Here is a 20,694-nt window from a genome sequence, read left to right as displayed (position 1 = left end):
TTTTGGCAGGAAGAATAGAGGCATGGACTATTTTCTAAATGGGGAGAAAATTCAGAAATCTGAATTGCAAAGGCACTTGGAAGTCCTAATCCAGGATTCTCTTCAGGTAAACTTGGAGGTTGAGTCGGTAGTTATGAAAGCAAACAATGTTGTCATTCATCTCAAGAGGACTAGAATATAAAAGCAGGGATACACTTCTAAGGCTTTATAAAGCTCCGTTCAAACCACATTTAGAGTACTTTGAGCAATCTTGGGCCACATACCTCAGGGAGGATGAATTGGCCCTGAAGTGCATCCAGAGGAGATTTACGAGAATGATCCCAAGACTGAAAGGCTTAACATCTGAGGAATGTTTGAGGACTCTGGGACTATACTCGATGGAGTCGAGAAGGATGAGGGGAGATCTGATTGAAACTTATAGAATACTGAAAGGCAGAGTGGACATTGGGGAGACATATCCATTGGTAGGAGAGATAAAGATCCAAGGGCACAGTAGAGTAAAGGAAAAACCCTTTAAGCAGAGATAAGAAGAAATTTCTTCAGCCAGAAAGTGGCAAATCTGTGGATTTCATTGCCACAGAAGGCTGTAGAGGCCAGGTCATGAAGTATAATTAAAACAGAGGTAGATACGTTCTTGATTGCCAGGGGGATGAAAGGTTACAGGGAAAAGGCAGAAAAATGGGTTTGGAAAACCTATCAGCCATGATTGAATAGCAGAGTAGATTCGATGGGCCAAATGAGCTAATTTCTGCTCCTATGTCCTATGGTCTTATACCAGCTAAACTGATATTTTTGCATTTACTAAGCAAAAGCAATTATTGCAGATATATTAATATTAGTCAATTTATTGCCATTCCTGCTAAATTAAGCCACAGGCAACGTGATAACCAACAATAATAAACTCCGACAGAAATATGGTGGCTGAAAAAGCCAATTTATTGAAGCTTTGTCTTGCATTCATCAAGACCACTTGCAAGAATACCAGTTCAAAGGGAAAAGTACCATTCTACCACATGTGAGGAGAGTGGTGATTGGCTCGCATGTAGACTTTGATTTCTAGAGACACTGCCATGAAGAATGTACCAATTAATGATGGATGGCTTTCTTTAAAATTCAAACCAGGCAGGTTGATTCTGATTAGCCACTTTTGAGCTATCTTCTCTCATTTTCTGGATAATTCTTAGCATACAAAAAATTACACTGACAACCAATTTAGGATGGTCAGTCAAGCTCACAGTGTGGGACAGTTGTATGTACTGGAAAGTGCAAATATAAATGTACAGGCTCCTGTCCTCTGCAGGCAGAAAGAACACTTGGATACAATATGCCTGTTCCACTCAACCAAATAGATGGGTTTTTGAGGGGATTCGGAGTTGAAGCTGCTAGATACAGCTCTCTTTGCTGTTGCAAAAACTCGAGTGCTCTCTCTACTGCTAGATTCATTCTGTCGGTGCTCCTTATTCAGGACTGGAGAAGAATGTGGGAAATCTGTTTTGCTGAATTTGCTTTTGCTATGGGTGTGTTTATGGGATGCTGCTATATTGGAACAGTTGATAAGTATTAGTTAAATCATACAGTATTTTAGTATGTATAGCATTATAAAGAGTTAGTTTGCTCTGCTGACTTGCAAGAAATTGAATGCCCTGGGGGTAGGGTGGTGTGTCTTTGTCTTAGAGGTGGAATGTAGGAGGTTTACATTCCCATTTGTTGCTATTCAGGGATGATTTACATTTTCATCCCTTACTCAGAACATTACACTTGCAGTTTGACTACTCCCCTATAGTTACAAAAAATACAATTCACACCAGATCTGGCCATTAAGGGATGATTTGCATTACATTGTTTCTAGAGGTGAAGTGGTCACTGCATTGTATCTTGAGTGGCGTATGACTGTGAGGGAGTGATTGGGGGGTTGTCTTGTGAGCATTACTAACTGTGATGTAAAGATTTTGTATAAAGGAAGGATTGTTTACTTTGTTCAGAGAGAGACCCCAGGACATGGCTTGCAAGCATGATGAGTAATATTCAGAGTTTCTCCAAAGCTTGTACTGTACTGTGCTTAATAAATTTTGCTTGTTCACAGAAGTTGGTGTTTGCAGTAGCATCAAATGCATTAGAACCTCAGGAGAAAAAGAACTTAACAAACAGGTTAAAGTTATGCCAATTCTTCTTTTATTGTTTGTATTTTAACAGTGGTGTAAGAATAAAGGGTGATTTGCTTAAAACCTAATAGTTTGACCAACTGAATCATTTCTGGAATGCAGTCTTTCAATAAAAGTTAGGGTATAGGCTATCTCCTTGATATGTTTTGAAGGGGTTTGGTCTGCTCCATAACACTTTTTTCCTTTATTCCTGATGAAGGGCTTTTGCCCAAAACGTCGATTTTACTGCTCCTCGGATGCTGCCTGAACTGCTGTGCTCTTCCAGCACCACTAATCCAGAATCTGGTTTCCAGCATCTGCAATCATTGTTTTTACCTCCATAACACTTTTGTCTTATGCAGTATACTGCTGGTTTTCCCTTTCAGTTTGTATCCTTGTGTGATGTTCTGATCACTTCTATATGAAACTTTCACAAAATGTGTCTTTTCAGTGATGCCAAAGCTCTGTACTACTAAATAACATTCGTAAAAATAGCATTATTGGTTATTTCTAACTAAAGAAAAGAAAATTGGTTATTGAATATTAGTAATTCACTGTATTTCATGAAGTGGTTATAATCACACAATCTTTTCAGAAAATTAGAAATATAGTCAAAGAAATGACATACCTATGTTGAGGAATGTGAATTGGAGTTGAAGGATTATAGAAGTTCTGCCCAATTTGGTACAGAGATAGCATTTTCAGAACTCTGTTCAAAAACATAACTGTCTTAAACATGTCATTTATTTTAAAAATTGACCAATTATGTAGAAAAATAACATCACTTGCATTTTTAATCACTTGAATACAATCAAGTACAAGTTCAAAACATTTTAAACTACGTGAACAAGAATACTCTTATTTCTCATTGTGTTTCTTTTATGACATTTCATTAAAACATTCCCGAAATGAGAAAACATCTTAGATAGAAGATTGAACTTACATTCGATGCACCGGTAAATGGACTAGCTCCCAGATGGCTCTCTTTTAAGTCCTTTTTAGATAAGGTGAAACCTTTCCTCTAGATGGTCATGAGAATGTGGAATTCTCTTTCCCAAAAGTTAACAGAAACTGGGTGTTTACATTTATTCGAGGCTGAGTTAGATCTTTGATAGACGAGACAGTCAAGGGTTACGGGGGACAGACAGGAAATTGGAGCTGTGACAACAGCCAGATCAACCACGATCTTATTAAATAATGAAGAAAGCTTTAAAGGACCAATTGGCCTATTTCTGCACCTCAGCCTAATGCTCCTTTTAATGATGTGCAACTTATTTTGTACTACAGGTACACAATCCTTTATCTGAAATCCTTGGGGCCAGTTATTTTTTGGAATTTGGTATTTTTCAGATTTTGGAATAAATGACATTTTCACAGTGAAATAAAAAACAAAATTTGTACAGCAGACTATGTGAATTTGTACTATGTGAATAGTACAACCGCTGAGAGACAATTGATGTCTGCTGGTGCTGGGCCACACCACCTAGTCACATCTGAGTGACATGTTTCGAGTGGGTGTGGAGTTGGGTTACCAAAATGATGTTCCACACTCCAGAAAATCAGATTTTGGAGCTTATTGGATTTCAGAATTTCAGATAAATGATTGTTTACCTCGACTAAGAAAAAACTCACTTTTTAATGATGATATTGAAGAACTGGACACATGTTGGAGAATCCTGCGGAAATGTACTTGTCAGAAGAATTGTTATATTCACCACCTGACCGTCTTTCATCATGCTCGTCACTTTTGTAGCCTATAAGCAAAATATGACTTTAATAAAAAATTTCAAAGCAAAACAAAAAAGATTTACAATGTTCTTGACAAAAGTGGTTTTTGCATCTAAGACTATAGCACTTTAACTATCCCCAATGATTTCCTAATATTGCAGGAACTAAAATAAAAACTTTTAAACTGTCTCCATTACTAATGGACAGACACTAAGACAAACAGACCATTGATATTATAAAACAAAGAACAGCAGATGCTGGAAATCTGAAACAAAACAAGAATAGAAATTGCTGGAGAAACTCAGCAGGTGTGATGGCATCTGTATGCAGAAAATAGAGTCACCATTTTGAGTCCAGTAACCTTTTTTCAGAACTGATAGCATCTGGGTAAATGGGGTATTTATCTTAATGACAAGGGGTAGATTTGGAAAGAAAGAAGTGAGCTGACAGTTAGAGATGAAGCCCAGACAGACAGAGTGGGAGAAACAAAGGGATTGTTGATAGTAAACAAAGGCAGGGTAAATCTAGATAGATAATAATGAGGTCCATGAGTGGGTCAAAATGAATTGGCATGTCATGATAGGATTTGGGGTGTAGCAATGGTTAAAAGACATGGAAGTAGATGTTCAGAACACAAAACATTAACTCTTGTTTTCTTTCCACCTGTCAAGTTTCACCAGTACTTTCTGTTTCTGTTGCAGGCCGTTGATATTATTTGGGATGAAATGTTTATGGATATACAGGAACTGCTTAAACAGAATTTTTTTTGCACAGAACATAGGTCTAATAAAATTTGAATGCAAACAAAGTAGGTTAACACTTTGAACTCTAAGCTTTGGGTTTGAATTCTACCTAAACTAATAGGATAAAACTGTTCGCTACCTACTTATTGCTTGCACAGACTCAACCTAGTCGAAAGTGAGGACTGCAGATGCTAGAGATTAGAGTCAAGAGAGTGTGGTGCTGGAAAAGCACAGCAGGTCAGGCAGCATCCGAGGAGCAGGAAAATCGACGTTCCGGACAAAAGCCCTTCATCAGAGATGACTGATGAAGTGCTCTTGCCCAAAACGTAGATTCTCCTGTTTCTCAGATGTTGCCTGACTTACTGTGCTTCTCCAGCACCACAGTCTCAACCTAGTACATAGTGCATGCAAGCACATAGTAAAGACTAACCCTGGTTGCAAATACATCTGAAATATGACTTAAGGATAGCTAATGTCAAAATAAACCTCATCGGTTGCAACAGACTACTCGTATTCAATAGGATGGGTATATGAAAGTTTGACAAACCATAATACTAGATACTTTTTTTTCCGAAGGTATAAAATCACAATGTCATTTTTCATTTGGCAATGTATGAAATAAGACGTTCCAGGGAATTTAATAGCTTATACAGCCACTGACATGGTTTCTTCGATCAAACACCATTGCCAGAATGACATGGTCTCTGAGATTCTCTATATATTAGCTCACATAACATTAAACATAAATGCTTCATTCTAGCTGAGACAGAAGTCTGGAAGTTTATTTACATCATCAGCAATTTACACTGTTTTGGTATCTTAGACTTAAACATAGAACCCAGACTACGTGTATTAGACTGTCAGACTCTGTACTTATCAGACTATTACTGTTAACTGTTATTACTGATTGACTGAACACCCACTAACTCCACTGAATTGAGCAAGGAGTTTCTGAAAGTTAGAACTTTTATACCACAGCATCACATGGTTATAATGTCATGTAATTGTCCTGAAGGTACACAGCCTATCAGGTCAGGATTCTTTGCAATAATACAATTGTTGTATTAGCCAATATAATACCAAACATATCTATATCCCAACATACTTAGTTGGAAATAACAAAATGAGCTATACTCAGGATTTCAAGTTAGCTGCACAGTTATGTGGTTTAACGCAAGGATATCTGCAGCTAAAATGTACTACAGTTTGGGCACAACATTGATAAGGCACAATCTCAGCTGTGTATCTAGTTCTTTCAAAGCATACAGTAATATGGACTTCTGGGATGGTTAGGTAAATGATAGGTTAACTACCTCAGACAGCACAACTGCTAGTTTTATACTCATCAAAAAAGGGTTGAACTAACATTAATTCTGGTCTCCTCTCTATTGGAAGGATGCTGTGAAACTTCAATGGGTTCAGAAAGGATGTTGCCAGAGTTGGAGGATTTGAGCTACATGGAGAGGCTGAATAGGCTGAGGCTGTTTTCCCTGCAGCGTCAGAGGCTGAGGGGTGACCTTGTAGAGGTTATAAAATTATGAGGGGCATGTATAGGATAAATAGACAAAGGTCTCTTCCCTGGGTTGGGGAAACCCAGAACTGGAGGGCATAGGTTTAGGGTGAGAAGGGAAAAATATAAAAGGGACCATGTGGTTGGAGGGTCCCAAGGCAGAAGATGAGGTGTTCTTCCTCCAAGCGTCAGGTGGTTAGGGCTTGGTGATGGAGGAGGTCTAGGACCTGCCTGTCCTTGGTGGAGTGGAAATCTGATCCGGACTGAGGAGAGTACTATCTTCTTCGATTGCGATTATCTTATTTAAACAATTCCCTTTTGTTCTTAATTTTAAATGCACTATTTCATTATTTTCTTCATTATTTAATAGCTTGGCTACTTATTCCATCACCCTGCTGACCATCAGAGAACAATACGGATTCAATAATATATAGCTCATTTTGTTATTTCCAACTACTTTATCATTCCCTATTATCCTCTCTTTCCCTTAATAGTCCTACTTCAAGTCAATATTTTACATTAATGTGCTAATAAAAATCTACTTTATGTTTCATGATACTTTATTTTCATAGTTCCTCATGGCTTTCTTAGTTGTTTACTATCTTCTCTCCTAACTTCTTTGTTTTTCCACATATCATGCAGTCACTACTGCTTATGTTTTCAATGTACACCTTATTCACAGACCTCAAATTTTTGTTTACATCTTTATTCATCCTCAAATACTTAACTGTTTAATTTGTTCTTTCCTTTTTACTGGAATGGATTTGGCTTGCACGCTTATTAAATTCCTAAGAACAATGGATACATCAGATATGGTATAGATAAAGCATGGTAATAGTTATAATGGTTAAATTAGTCTCGAACATGCATGACTGTAAATCATCAGTAGATTCTTTTCTTCACATATGCCCGTGAATAAAATGTGGATAGCTATCTCTTGCAGATTGTTGCATTACTGTGGCCTGCCAATTTCCTAAAGGTAAATGAATGGAAATTAGGGGATCTTACAGCTCTGTGGCAGAATCCCTACTTCTGAGCCAGGATACGTGGGTTTAAGACCTATCTGCTCCAAATGCTTGTCATAACACATCTGAACAAGCTGATTAATTTACTTTCATTGCAACTGATCAGTGCTGAAAAAATTAAGTAATCATCCTGATATGGCTGGGATCTAACTAAGTTATTTTGTTTTTCAAAAGGAAGTAGAACATAGAACATTACAGTGCAGCACAGGCCCTACAGACCTCCATGTTGCGCTGACCTGTAGAACCAATCCGAAGCCCATCTAACCTACACTATTCCATTCTTGTCCAGATGCCTATTCAATGACCATTTAAATGCCCTTAAAGTCGGCAAGTCTACTATTGTTGCAGGCAGTGCGTTCCACTACTACTGAGTAAAGAAACTACCTCTGACATCTGTCTTGTGCCTATCACCCCTCAATTTAAAGCTATGTCCCCTCATGCTGACCATCACCATCAAACGAAAAAGGCTCTCACTGCCCACCCCATCCAACCCTCTGACTACCTTATATGTCTCAATTAAGTCACCTCTCAACCTTCTCTCTCACGAAAACAGCCTCAAGTCCCTTAGCCTTTCCTCATAAGACCTTCCCTCCATACCAGGCAACATCCTAGTAAGTTTCCTCTGAACCCTTTCTAAAGCTTCCACATCCTTCCTGAAATACTGATTGAAGAGATCCCCTTAAATTCCGAAATCTTGGCAATAAATAAACACAGCAACATAGCAAAACAAGGATTAAGCTGTGTTTATTTTCACAAAATTGATGCCCTTGGGCTCACACAATCATGCACTAACTACTTTTCAAATGCAACATAAATCTCATCAGCACTGATAACCATTCTGACCAACCCTTGTGTATTCATTCTAAAAACAATGAATCGTTCAATTGTCTAAACTGTCGTATCAGTGCTGTGGTATCCTGTGTGTGAGGATTGGAAAATCTCAGACACTATGCCCATAATTTTATAACATTAGATTAGATTACTTAGTGTGGAAACAGGCTCTTCAGCCCAACAAGTCCACACCGATGACAAGGAATCAATCACAGCATCACAGACTCATTTGGAGATTTAACTGGAGGTGTTAAAATGGGTTTGGTTCTCATATTGCTTTTCAACATTAATTCTCATTCTTAACATTTTTCCAAAGTTACAATATCAATATTATTGAGGAGTTTCAAAAATATGCTTCTTACTTGATTCTGCAGTTTATTTGGGAGGAACAACATAGCTCCATCAAATGCCCTGATTGTTCCGAGAAGATCACTGTGGCTGAACAGCAGTGCCATTCGTAAACGTTTAGATTCAATGTCAGGCATAAAGGTCACTTGGTACTGGTACAGACACCATTTTGATGGTGATCTGAAGGCAAAAAGATTTGGAACAATCTTCACTGGAATCCCACTGGAACCTGCATTTATTCAAATTAATTTAGTCAGTAACATTATCACACTCAGGAGAAGTTTCAAATAGTACCTCACAGCACCACATGGAAACTATCAGCTTATGCTCCATCTAACCAAAGAGCTCAGAAAGTCAGGAGATTCCTCAGGAAATATTCTTAAGGCAAAAGTAGAGCCATGGAGGTCAACAGCACAGAAAAAGGCCCTTCGGCCCATCGAATCGGCACCAGTCAAAAAACAACCATCTAAGTACTTTAATTAAAATCAGTGTTCCACCAGTTTAAAACTTTGAATTCAGACCCATGCTTGCCCTTTTCCATAACGCTCTTAGATTCAAGGTTGTTAGGATTACAGCCTGCAAAATGCTCACCACTGATACATCATTTTAGACACTGAATCCAGTGGTTGGAGGTTCAGGACCCCCGTCTTGTTGAATCTTCTACATACTTAAAAATCTCTTCTGGATGAACTTTAAGGATTTTCATCCTCTACACCTTTCACACTATGACTACTAGTTAATGTTTAGGATGCTGAAATCTCCTACTAAGTATTCTATGGCATTTACACTTGCCCAAGAATTACCTACATGAGTGCTGTTCTTTTTCCATCAAAACTTAAGGCATTTATAATACAATCCTGGCAATGTAATTGCTCCTGTTACGGCTTCATTTGAGGAGCTTTCGAAGATGCCATCCCTCCTTGCTGCCATATTGATTCATCTGAGACTGATTTCCCCACAGAAGGTCATGTGGAATGATTATACAGAATCTGTACCAGCGAAAGCCTGAGTACCGTGCACAATCCTGATGTCTACATTACATGAGCAATGTAGAAGTACTGGAGAAATTGGACGTTCAGTGTTTTCAGCCATTGAGATACAGTTTTTGGGTTGCAGAGACATTTAAGGAAATTATGGAAGTACAGGGAAAGATAAAAATATGCGCTAAAAATTTATAGTGGTAGAATAAGATGAGACTTGCGTACTGTAGATATATCTGTAAGGTCTAGTTGAGCCAAATGCCTGGTTTCTGTGTTATAGTGTCTGATTCAACATAGATACAGTGCCCTTCGATCCAACCAGTTCATTCCAGCCATGTTCCCAAACTAAGCTAGTTCCACCTGCCTGCACTTGGCCCATAGCCCTCTAAACATTTCTTATTCATGTACTTATCCCAATGTCTTTTAAATGCTGTAATTGTACCTGCACCCACCACTTCCTCTGGAAGTTCTTTCCCCACATGAACTGTGTAAACAAAGTTGCTCTTTATGTCTTTTTAAATCCTTTTTCTCTCACCTTAAAAGTATGCCTCCTAATCTTGAAAACTCCAACCTAAGGAAATATACCTGCCATTTACCTTATCTACATGCCTCATGGTTTTATAAACCTCTATAACGTCAACCCCTATGCTCCAGTGAAAAAGGTCCCAGCCTATACAGCCTCTTTATAACCTAAACCCTCCATTCCTGGCAGTATCCTGGTAAATCTTTTCTGAATGCTCACCACCTTTCAATAACAGGGCGACCAGACTCAAGAAGAGGCCTCACCAACCTCAACATGACTTCCCAGCTCCTATGCTCAAAAGGTCTGAGCAATGAAGGTAAATTTGCTAAACACGTTCTTAACTATCCTGTCTACATGTGATGCAATGTTCATTTTCTAAGTGACCACCACTGGCATCATTTGAATATTTTAAAGTGAGAGCATCAGAACCCCTGGTTTATCTTGATTTGTAATGCAGCTGTACTCAGAATAAGTGCAGCTCAATGAAATGCAGTATCTGTTAAGAACTGAAACTGAGGAGCTCCTGAGACAGAAGAGGACATGGATTTTTCAGTACAGATTTTTGAAGCTAGGAAATTATTTTAAAAGCATATTCTTAGATCCCCTACTCCACCGTCAGAGATTCTCAGGAATGGTATCTGAACATCGACTTTCATAGCTCATTTAGGTTTTATCAGAGTGTCATTTTAGTTCATCCTTCATAGCTTTAATGTTATTTTCCTCATTCCCATTGTTGGAGAGCTTGTCATATGGTGGTGATCTGAGAGGTGGTTTATAACATGATTTTAATAACAAGGTGTTTGGGTTTCCATCATATAAGCAGCATCTCCAACAACACAGATGATTAAGTCTGGTATACTACCATTTAAAACACAATAGTCCTAGTGTCATTGAAAAACAGATTCAATCAAACCAGTCTTCTTTTTCCTCACTGCAATATCCCGTCTCACCTCCAGCAAATTATCCACAAATGTGAAGATAATGAACAGAACATGGGGAGGTGGTGACCTAGTGGCATTATCACTGAACTGTTCATCCAGAAACCCAGGTAATATTCTGGGGACACAGGCTCAAATCCCACCATGGTAGATGATGGAATTTAAAATCAAATTAAAAAAACCTGAAACTTAGGGTCTAATGATGATTTGGCGAAGGAAATTGCCATTCTTACTTGGTCCGGCCTGCATTTGACTCCAAACACACAACAGTGTGGTTGACGTTTAGCTACCCTCTGGCAATAAATGTTGGCCTAGCCACTGACGCCCTCATCCCATCAATGAATAACAAAAAATGGGAATTTGTTCAACCAATATTAACCTCAATTTAAAACTAAAATCATTCAACTTCAGGCATTGTGAGTACTTATATGCAATACAATGGGCCAGGAATGACAATTTCATGCACATCGTCAGCCCTTCATTTTACAAAAGAAGGGACGTTGACAGTTATGAGAGGAAATTCTACTCAGGTCTTCCTCTGCATTTCTGAGGTGGACTTCCATTCTGACAGTTCTTTCATATAACAGAACTGTCTGGGAATGCAAACCATGTTCTATTTTCATGGCAGTATAATGATTGTCTGGTAAGCAAAAAGTCTGCTTCCAATGTGTACAGTATCCTGGAAGCTCAGAAGTGAAATTATATTGCACAAGTACTACTTATCCCAGGTTAACTCATGGATTAATGAATTTGCTGCCAGAGTTATGTTATCAACAACCTACCTGTTCAAGTAATTTTTGATTATTTCATCTGCTGCTGGATACTAAAGCTTTAATTACATGCAATCATGATCAGTTAAGTTAAATTTTCACAGAAATATATTAACGACTTCTAAAACAGCAGACTGAAAAATTAAAATATTTATGCTGTGAAATATTTTTCACCTGATTTAGAATGTTCCACATGTCGCATTGTTTGCCTTGTATTTACACCAAAATCAAAGAAATTGCTTCTCTTGGAATGTCGTCTCTCCATTATTGATTGTCATTCAGAACAAACAGATACCGTCTGTTAAGCAAGAAAATGATTACTATTATGCCGGATTGTATGAACCTGTTCTCCAGAGAAAATTGGCCCTAAATGTAAAAATTAGCAAACAATGGTTCATAGAATCCCAATATTCTCCTGGACTCCAAATAACATTTTGGCAGCTGACAGGCCGAACCTCAAAGCGAGAAAGTGAGGACTGCAAATGTTGGAGATCAGAGTCAAAATGTGTGATGCTGGAAAAGCACAGCCAGTCAGGCAATATCCGAGGAGTAAGAGAGTCGATGTTTCAAGCATAAGCTCTTCATCAGGAATGATTCGTGATGAAGAGCTTATGCTCGAAACATCGACTCTCCTGTTCCTCGGATACTGCCTGACTGGCTGTGCTTTTCCAGCACCACACATTTTGACTCGGAGCCCCAAAGGGAGTCGAATCTTGAAGAAATTGAACATTATTGCAATAAACCAGGCATTTACGGGAACATTTATGTCTATCTGATCAGCTACGAGTTCAGAAAAAAAAAAGTTTTCTATTTATAACCCTCAGTTGACTTTTCTAGCACAACAGCTTTTAGTCCAACAGGTTTATTTGAAATCACAAGCTTTCGGAGCACTGCACTGTTGTCAGGTGATAAGGAAGCAATGCTTCAAAAGTTTATGATTTTAAATAAACCTGTTAGACTATAACCTAATGTCATGTGACTTCTGACTTTGTCCACCTCAGTGTAACACACAATGTCTTTGAAACTTCTGATATTCTCAGTTTCATTGCGTTGTGAATTCCAAACATTCCCTTATGCAAACTTGAACAGTGCCCAATGTTATATTGAAAAGCGAAATGAACAATTGAGAAATTGTTCAGAAATCACCGATTCCTGATGAAGGGCTTATGCCTGAAACACTAATTTTCCTGCCCCTCGGTTGCTGCGCTTTTCCAGTGCCACACTCTTGAATTTAGAAATTATGCAAGTTCATTAGAACATTGTATGATGGTTGATTAGCAATACAATGCAGAACCCATCAGTGCAGGTTCAATTCCCACACCAAGGTTACCAGGAAGGTTGCACGTTCACAAACTCACCTCTCACCTGAGATACAATGACCCTCAGATTAAATCACCACCAGCTGTCTCCTTCTAATGGGTGAGCAGCCCTACAGTCCAGGAGAACAATGGCAACTCTTTGTTTACCTTTTGATATGATTGGTCTGAGACATACTCTACTGCAATCTAATAGTTAACATAATGCAGTATGCGATACAACAAAATTCAATGTATAATTGATATTGTTAATAACCTTTTTATGAATGGAAACTATGAAAGGAATTGCAATCATTTCTGATGATGAGCTACAGTAAGTCAATCAACAATAGCGGCATAGTGGCTCAGTGGTTAACATTGCTGCGTCACAGCACCAGGGACCCAGGTGTGATTCTAGCCTTGAGTAAATGTGGAGTTTGCACATTCTCCCTGTGTCTGTGTGGGTTCCCTCCAAGCACTCTGGTTTCCTCCCACAATCCAAAGAAGTGCAGATTAGGTGAATTGGCTGTGCTAAATTGCCCTTAGTGTTCAGGAATGTGTAGGTTAGGTGCATTAGTCAGGGGTAAATGTACAGTATTAGGGCAGGGGAATGGATTTGGGTGGGGTACTTTTCAGAGGGTTGATGTGGACTTATTGGGCTGAAGGGCCTGTTTCCACACTGTAAGGATTCTATCTAAAAAAACTTAGTGAGATGAGTTGCCAACAGAAGTGTTGAGGTGGGTACATTAACATTTAAAAGGCATTTAGACAAATACATGGATAGGAAAGGATTAGAAGGGCATGGGCCAAGTGCAGGGAAAAGAAGGTAGTGTGGATGGACATTTTGGTCAGCATTGGCCAATTTGGACCAAAGGCCTGTCTCCATGCTGTAGGACTCTATGACCAGAAAGACTCATTATTACTCCATCCCAAATTTTGTGACGAGTTCCAGAGTATTAGCTGCAATACTCTACCTAGAATTCCACACATTTATTATGCTGTTTGTGAAGAATTTCTTAACATTAGTCTTAAATTTTCCATTTGTTGTTTGATATAATGTCGCTTTGTCGTGTTTTCAGAGTTAAGCTTGAAGCAATATTCCAGACTTAACTTTTCCAACATATTTAGTAACATTCACACTCTGTATCTCTACAAATTCACTTCAATCTCTTTCATCAATGAATAGTAACCCCTTAGAACTCTTATGATATTTTAAATGAGACTTTGACCATGGAGTAGTTCAAACACCTACAGCTCTGGTACTAATCTAATATAGCTTTAGCATGATACAATCCAGATATTTTACTTCCTTTGCATCACACTGGATAGAGGTGTGCAAGGTAATAAGAAGGATAGAAACAGACAGTAGGGGAAGGTATTTAATTGCGGGAGGGGAAATCATAAGGCTATTAGAGAGGAGCTGTGGATTACAAATTGGGAATAATTGTTCAACAGGAAATGCACATCAAAAATGTGGAGCCTGTTTAAGGAGCACTTGTTGCAAGTGTTGGATAACTTTGTCCCACTGAGACAGGCAAGGAATGGTAAGGTGAAGGAGTCTTGGATAACAAGAGCAGAGGGGCTTCCTGTCAAAAGGAAGCTTACATAAGGTAGAGTTCTTTCCTCGCTACAGGGTAGTGAGGAAAGAACTCAAAAATGGACTGAGGAGAGCTAGGAAGGGGCACAAAAAAGTAGGAAGGATTAGGGAAAACCCAAAGGCATTCTACACTTACGTGAGGAATAAGAAAATGATCAGAGAAAGGGTAGGGCTAATCAGCGTTAGTGGATGGAACTTGTGCCTGGAGTCTGAAGAGATAAGGGAGGCCCTAAATGAGTTTTTTGCTTCAGTATTCATTAGATAGAGAGGCCGTGTTGATAGTGAGAACACTGTGGACCAGGTTAATAAGCTTGAACAGATTGATATTAAGGAAGTGGATGTGTTGGAAATTCTGGGAAGCAATGTAGACAAGTCCCCAGATTTATCCAAGGTTACTCCGGGAAGTGAGGCAGCACACCGCACATGAGCCCCCACCCACCCGCCCCCATCCCTCTGGCCCCCAACCTTGTCCAACACTGCCCACCACCTGCCCCCAATCCCGTTCAACACTGTCCCCATCCCCGCCCCCACCTGCACGGTAAAACAGAGCAGTCAGCATGATTTCATCCAGGGAAAGTCAGGCCTGCCAAATCTGTTAGAATTCTTTCAGGAGATACTGAGCTAATTAGACAAAGGGGATCCAGTGGATGCAATACATTTGGATTTCTAGAAGCCTTTGACAAGGTGCTGCTCAGGTGGCTGCTAAATAAGATGACCCCATAGTGTTAGAGACATGGTACTGGCATGGGTAGAGGATTGGCTAACTGGCAGAAGGCAGAGAGTACAAATAAAGGGGTCTTTTCACTGGCCTTCACAGATAGTGTTAAAGAAATGGGGAGACTGCAGAAGGGGTGGGACATGTTAGGCAAGTGAGCAAATAAGTGGCAGATGGAATACAATGTGGTAAAGTGTGAGGTTATACATTTTGGTGGGAAGCATTGAGGTATAGACTATTTTCTAAACAGGGAAAGGCTTCAGAAATTCGAACCACAAAGGGACGTGGGTGTCCTAGTTCAGGATTCTCTCAAGGTTAACATGTAGGTCCAGCTGGCAGTTAGGAAGGCAAGTACAAAGTTGGTATTCATTTCAACAGCGTTAGTAAACAACAGCCGAGAAATACTGCTGAAGCTGTATAAGGCTCTGGTCAGACCACATTTGGAATATTGTGAGCAGTGTTTGGCCCCTTATCTAGAAGGCTATGCTGAGGCTGGGGGTGGGAGCCAAAGATGTTTATTAGAATGATTTCAAGGCTGAAAGTCTTATCAAATGATGAAAGTTGAGGATTTGGAATCTGAACTCAAATGGCATTTAGAAGAATGAGGCAATCTGATTGAAAGTTTAGGACACTGACAGCCCTAAATAGAGCGGACATGCAGGAGATGTTTCCACAAGTAGGGGGGCACAGCCTCAGGATGAAGGGACAAACCTTTAGAACTGAAAAGGGGAGTAATTTCTGCAGCCAGAGGGTGGTGGCTCTGTGGAAATCATTGCTGCAGAGACTAAGTCATTGAGTGTATTTAAGAAAGGGATAGACAGGTTCTTGATTAGTAAGCAAATCAAAGGTTATGGAGAGATGACAGGAGAATGAGGTTGAGAATTCATTCAGCCTTGATCAATTGGCAGAGCACATTTTAAGGACTGAATGGCCTAATTCTTCGGATATATCTTATTGCCTTATAGTGTTATGCAATTCATTTTGAAAACTGATTGTACACTTTAAGAGTGATTGGAAGACTTCTTGATACCCTTTCCTGGACTGCTGCAGTAAATTAATTCATGATGGCCTTGGGGAGAGAATTCCTGGATTTTTAGCCAGTGACAATGAAGAAATGGCTATATATTTCCAAGTCAGGATGGTGATTGGCTTGGAGGGAAGAGGTGATGGTGTCTGCATTTATCTGCTGCCCTTATCCTTCTATATAGAATCACAGAGCCCTACATCATGGAGACAGGCCCTTCAACGCAGACTGACCCATCCCAACTAAAACGTCCATCCATAATAACCCCATTTCCCTGCACTTGGCCCACATCTTTCTAAACCCTTTCTATCCATGTATTTGTCCAAATGCCTTTCAAATGTTGTTAATGTACCCATCTCAAGCCCTTCCACTGGCAGCTCATTCCATATGCATAGCATCCTCTGTGTAAAAATGTTGCTCCTCAGGTTCCCATTGATTCTCTCCCCTCTTACCTTAAACTGATGCCCTCTAGTTCTTTGGGGAAAAAAAACTATGTGCATTCACCCTATTCATGCCTTTCATAATCTTATACACTTTGATAAGATCGCACTTCAGTCTCCAATGCTCTGAAGAAAAAAGTCCTAACTTGTTCAACCTCTCCCTATAACTCAGTCCTGACAACATCCTTGTAAATTTCTTCTGCACTCTTTCCAATTTAATAACATCCTTCCTATAGCAAACCTGAACACATTATTACTTCTGAGCATCAGTGAAGAGGGTGGTTGCCAATCAGGTGGGTTGCTTTGGCGCAGATGGCGTCAAGCTTCTTGAGTGCTGTGGGAGCAGCACCCTAACTAGGCAAGTGGAGAATAATTGTGCCTTGTAGATGCTGGTCAGGCTTTGGAGAGTCAGCAGGTGAGCTGCTTGCTGTAGCAATCGTTGCCTTTGACTTGATCTTGTAGCTGCTGTGTTTATGTGGTGAGTCCACTTAAGTTCAATTGAGTTTCCTCTGGGTGCTCTGGTTTCTAAAGATGTGCAGATTAGGTGATTTGGCTATGCTGAATTGCCCATAGCATGTAGTTAGGTAGATGAGCCATGAGTAATGCAGAGGTACAGGGATCGGGTCTGTCTGTGTGGGATGCTCTTTGGAGGATTAGCATTCGGCCCATGCTCTTTGGGCCAAATGGTTGCGTTTACACTCTAGGAATTCTTTGGTTCTATGAATCTGTTGTCAGGGTCCACAGCCTTTGCAGTATCCAATGCCTCCAACTGTTTCTTATATCACATGGAATGAATCAAATTGGCTGAAGATTGATATCAGTGATGGTGGACCACTGGAGGAGACCAAGATGGATCATCTACTTGGGACTTCTGGCTGAAGATTACTGTGAATGATTCAGCCTTATTGTTTGCACTGATCTATTCGGCTCTTCCATCATTGACAATGGGGATGTGTGTGGAGCCTTCTCCTCTAGTGAGTTACTAAATTGTCCATCACCATACATGACTGATGTTGCTCGACTACAGAGCTTAGATCTGATCTGTTGGTTGTGGGATCGCTTAGCTCTGCCCATTACTTGCTGCTTATACTGGTTGGGATGCAATGTTGCTAGCTTCACCAAGTTGACACTGAGATATGCCAGATGCTGTTCCTGGCATGCCCTACTAGACTTCCTTTGAACCAGGGTTAATCCACTGGCTTGATGGTGGTCATTAAGTGGGGGAATATATTCAGTGACAACATTGCAGATTGTGCCAGAGTCCAATTCTGCTGCTGTTGATGGACCACAATACCAGTCTTGAGCTGCAAGTTCTATTTGAAGTTTGTCCTATTTAGACACAAAACACGATGTAGAGGATTCTCAATGTGAAAATAGGACTTCGTCTCCAGAAAGACTGTGTGGTGGTCACTCTCACCAATAGTGTCATGAACAAATGCATCTGCATTAGATGGGTAAGAAGTAGGTCAAGTAAGTTTTTTCTTCTTGGTGGTTCCCTCACCACGTGGTGCAGACCCAGTCTACCAGCTAGGTCTGTTAGGACCCAATCAGCCTGGAGTGTAGTGGTGTTATGGAGTTATAGAATCCATACAGTGTGAAAACAGGCCATTTGGCCCAATGAATCCACAGCAACCCTCCAAAAGAGTAACCCATCTTGACTCATTCCCCTAATCTATTAATCTACATTTACTCCTGACTAATGCACCTAACATACACATTCCTTAACTCTACGGGCAATTTAGCAGGGCCAATTCATCTAACCTGCACATCTTTGGATTGTGGGAGGAAACCGGAGCACCCAGAGGAAACCCACGCAGACACAGGGAAAACATACAAACCCCACACAGACAGACAGTCACCCGAAGCTGGAATCGAACCCAGGTTGCTGGTTCGAAGTGCTAACCACTGAGCCAACCATGCAGCCCCCCACTCTTGGTGGTGGACTTTGAAATCTCCCACCCGGAATGCATTCTGCACCGTTGCCACCTTCATTGCTTCATCCAAGTGCTGATTCATCAGCCAAGGGAGGACAGATGTGGTAATCATCAGGAGGTTTCCTTGCCCATATTTAACCTAAAGACTTCATGGAATCTGGAATTTGAATTCCCAGGGCAATCTCTCCCAAACATTTACCACTGTGCCACAACCTTTGCTGGGTCTATCCTGCCAGTTGGACTTGGCATATCCAGGTTTGGTAATAGTGGTTTCTGCGACATTTTCGGTAATTTATGATTCGGTCAGGCTATTATTTGACTTGTCTGTGAGACAGCTCTCCCCATTTTGGCAAGTTCGATGTCAGAATGAGCATTCAGTTTCATTTCTTTGTTCAGACTTTGGAGTGATTGATACAATTAAGTGGTTTGCTAGGCTATTTCAGAGGGAAGTTAACCACATTGCTGTTGGGTTGGAGTCACATGCAAGCCAGATCAGTTGAGGATGGTAAATTTCCTTCTCAGAAGTCCTCATTAGTGAGCCAGATAGGTTTTTGTGACAATCAACAATAGTTTCATGGTCATCAGCAAGTTTTCTTCTTAATTCAAATTCCACCATTTGTTGTGGTGGATTGAAACCCAGATCCCCATAACATTAACTGGGTTTCTGGATTAATAGTCATGCGATAATACCATAAGGGCATCACCTCTGCTCAATGGTAGAGTATATTCTGATTGTGGGAAAGTTAAAAAAGGTGCATGGAGAATTTTGTTTCACATTTCATACCAAGTAGGGCATATGGGTGAAGGCACCAGCAAGAACTTTCAATACTCCCTCAATATGGGCGGCACAGTGGCACAGTGGTTAGCACTGCTGCCTCACAGCGCCAGAGACCTGGGTTCAATTCCCGCCTCAGGCGACTGACTGTGTGGAGTTTGCACGTTCTCCCCGTGTCTGCGTGGGTTTCCACCGGGTGCTCCGGTTTCCTCCCACAGTCCAAAGATGTGCAGGGCAGGTGAATTGGCCATGCTAAATTGTCCATAGCGTTAGGTAAGGGGTAGATGTAGGGGTATGGGTGGGTTGCGCTTCGGCGGGGCGGTGTGGATTTGTTGGGCCGAAGGGCCTGTTTCCACACTGTAAGTAATCTAATCTAATCTAATCTAATATAGCAGTGGTACCAGATGAGTGTAGAACTGCAAATGCTACATCCTTAATCAAAATGATTGTAAAGAAAGACACAGCAATTAAAGGCTAGTCAGTTTAGTTTGATAATGGGGAAGTTTTCAGAGATGAAAATCCATGACAAAATTAGGGAAAGTCATCATGGACTACACATACGTTTTATTTAAATATCTTGAATGCGTGCTTTTATACAGTAACAAAAAGGATTGATTAGATATTGCGACTGATGTAGTGCACTCACAAAAAGCATTTAATAGGACCACATAATGGAATAAAAGAGAAAGTGACAACATAGATATGGGTGCCAGGAAGAAGGGAGCATGGGTGATTAGGTGTTTTTGGACTGGAGGAAGGCGTATGGTGGAACTCTCCAGGAGTTGGTTGCAGGGCTTCTTTAGAGTCAGAGTTGTACAGCATGGAAACAGATCATTTGGTCCAATTTGTCCATGATGACCAGATAACCTAAATTAATCCCATTTGCCAGGATTTGGTCCATATCCCTCTAAACTCTTCATATCATTGCATCCATTCAGATGACATTTAAATGTTGTCATTGTACCAGTCTCTACCACCTCCTCTGGCAGCTCATTCCATACACACACCAATCTCTGTAAAAAGGTTGCCCTTCCAATCCCTTTTAAATCCCTCCCATCTAATTTTAAACCTATGCCCTCTTGTTTTGGATTCCTCTACCCTGAAAGAAAAAACCGTGGCTACTCATTGTATTAATCCCCCTAATGTTTTATAAACTTCTCTAAGAATACCCCTCAGCCTCCAATGCCCCAGGAAAACAGCCTCACACTATTCAGCCTTTCCCTTTGGCTCAAACCTTCCGACCCCAGCAACCTCCTTGTAAATCTTTTCTGAACCTTTTCAAGTTTAACAACATCTTTCCTGTAGCAGGGAGAGCAGAATTGAATGCAATATTCCAAAAGTGGTCTAACCAATGTCCTGTGCAGGCACAACTCCTGT

General features: G+C 40.3%; 1 protein-coding gene across 1 annotated transcript in view; it reads right to left on the bottom strand.

Annotated features, from left to right (window-relative positions):
• Positions 1-11,786, bottom strand: part of LOC140481513 (piwi-like protein 4) — a 153,707-nt gene extending 141,921 nt beyond the window's left edge. Inside the window, exons 1-4 of the mRNA XM_072577831.1 lie at positions 11,712-11,786; positions 8,341-8,555; positions 3,774-3,895; positions 2,770-2,850 (exon numbers count right to left, since the gene is read on the bottom strand). Of these exons, the coding sequence (XP_072433932.1) occupies positions 2,770-2,850; positions 3,774-3,895; positions 8,341-8,555; positions 11,712-11,739 (446 nt within the window). The 5' untranslated portion in view covers positions 11,740-11,786. The remainder of the gene's footprint in view (positions 1-2,769; positions 2,851-3,773; positions 3,896-8,340; positions 8,556-11,711) is intronic.
• Between the last annotated feature and the right edge of the window lie 8,908 nt (positions 11,787-20,694).

This window comes from Chiloscyllium punctatum, chromosome 9, assembly GCF_047496795.1.
Source record: "Chiloscyllium punctatum isolate Juve2018m chromosome 9, sChiPun1.3, whole genome shotgun sequence".
Taxonomy (NCBI): domain Eukaryota; kingdom Metazoa; phylum Chordata; class Chondrichthyes; order Orectolobiformes; family Hemiscylliidae; genus Chiloscyllium; species Chiloscyllium punctatum.
Note: the sequence above shows the minus strand (reverse complement) of the source record. Positions and strands in the feature narration are given on the sequence as shown.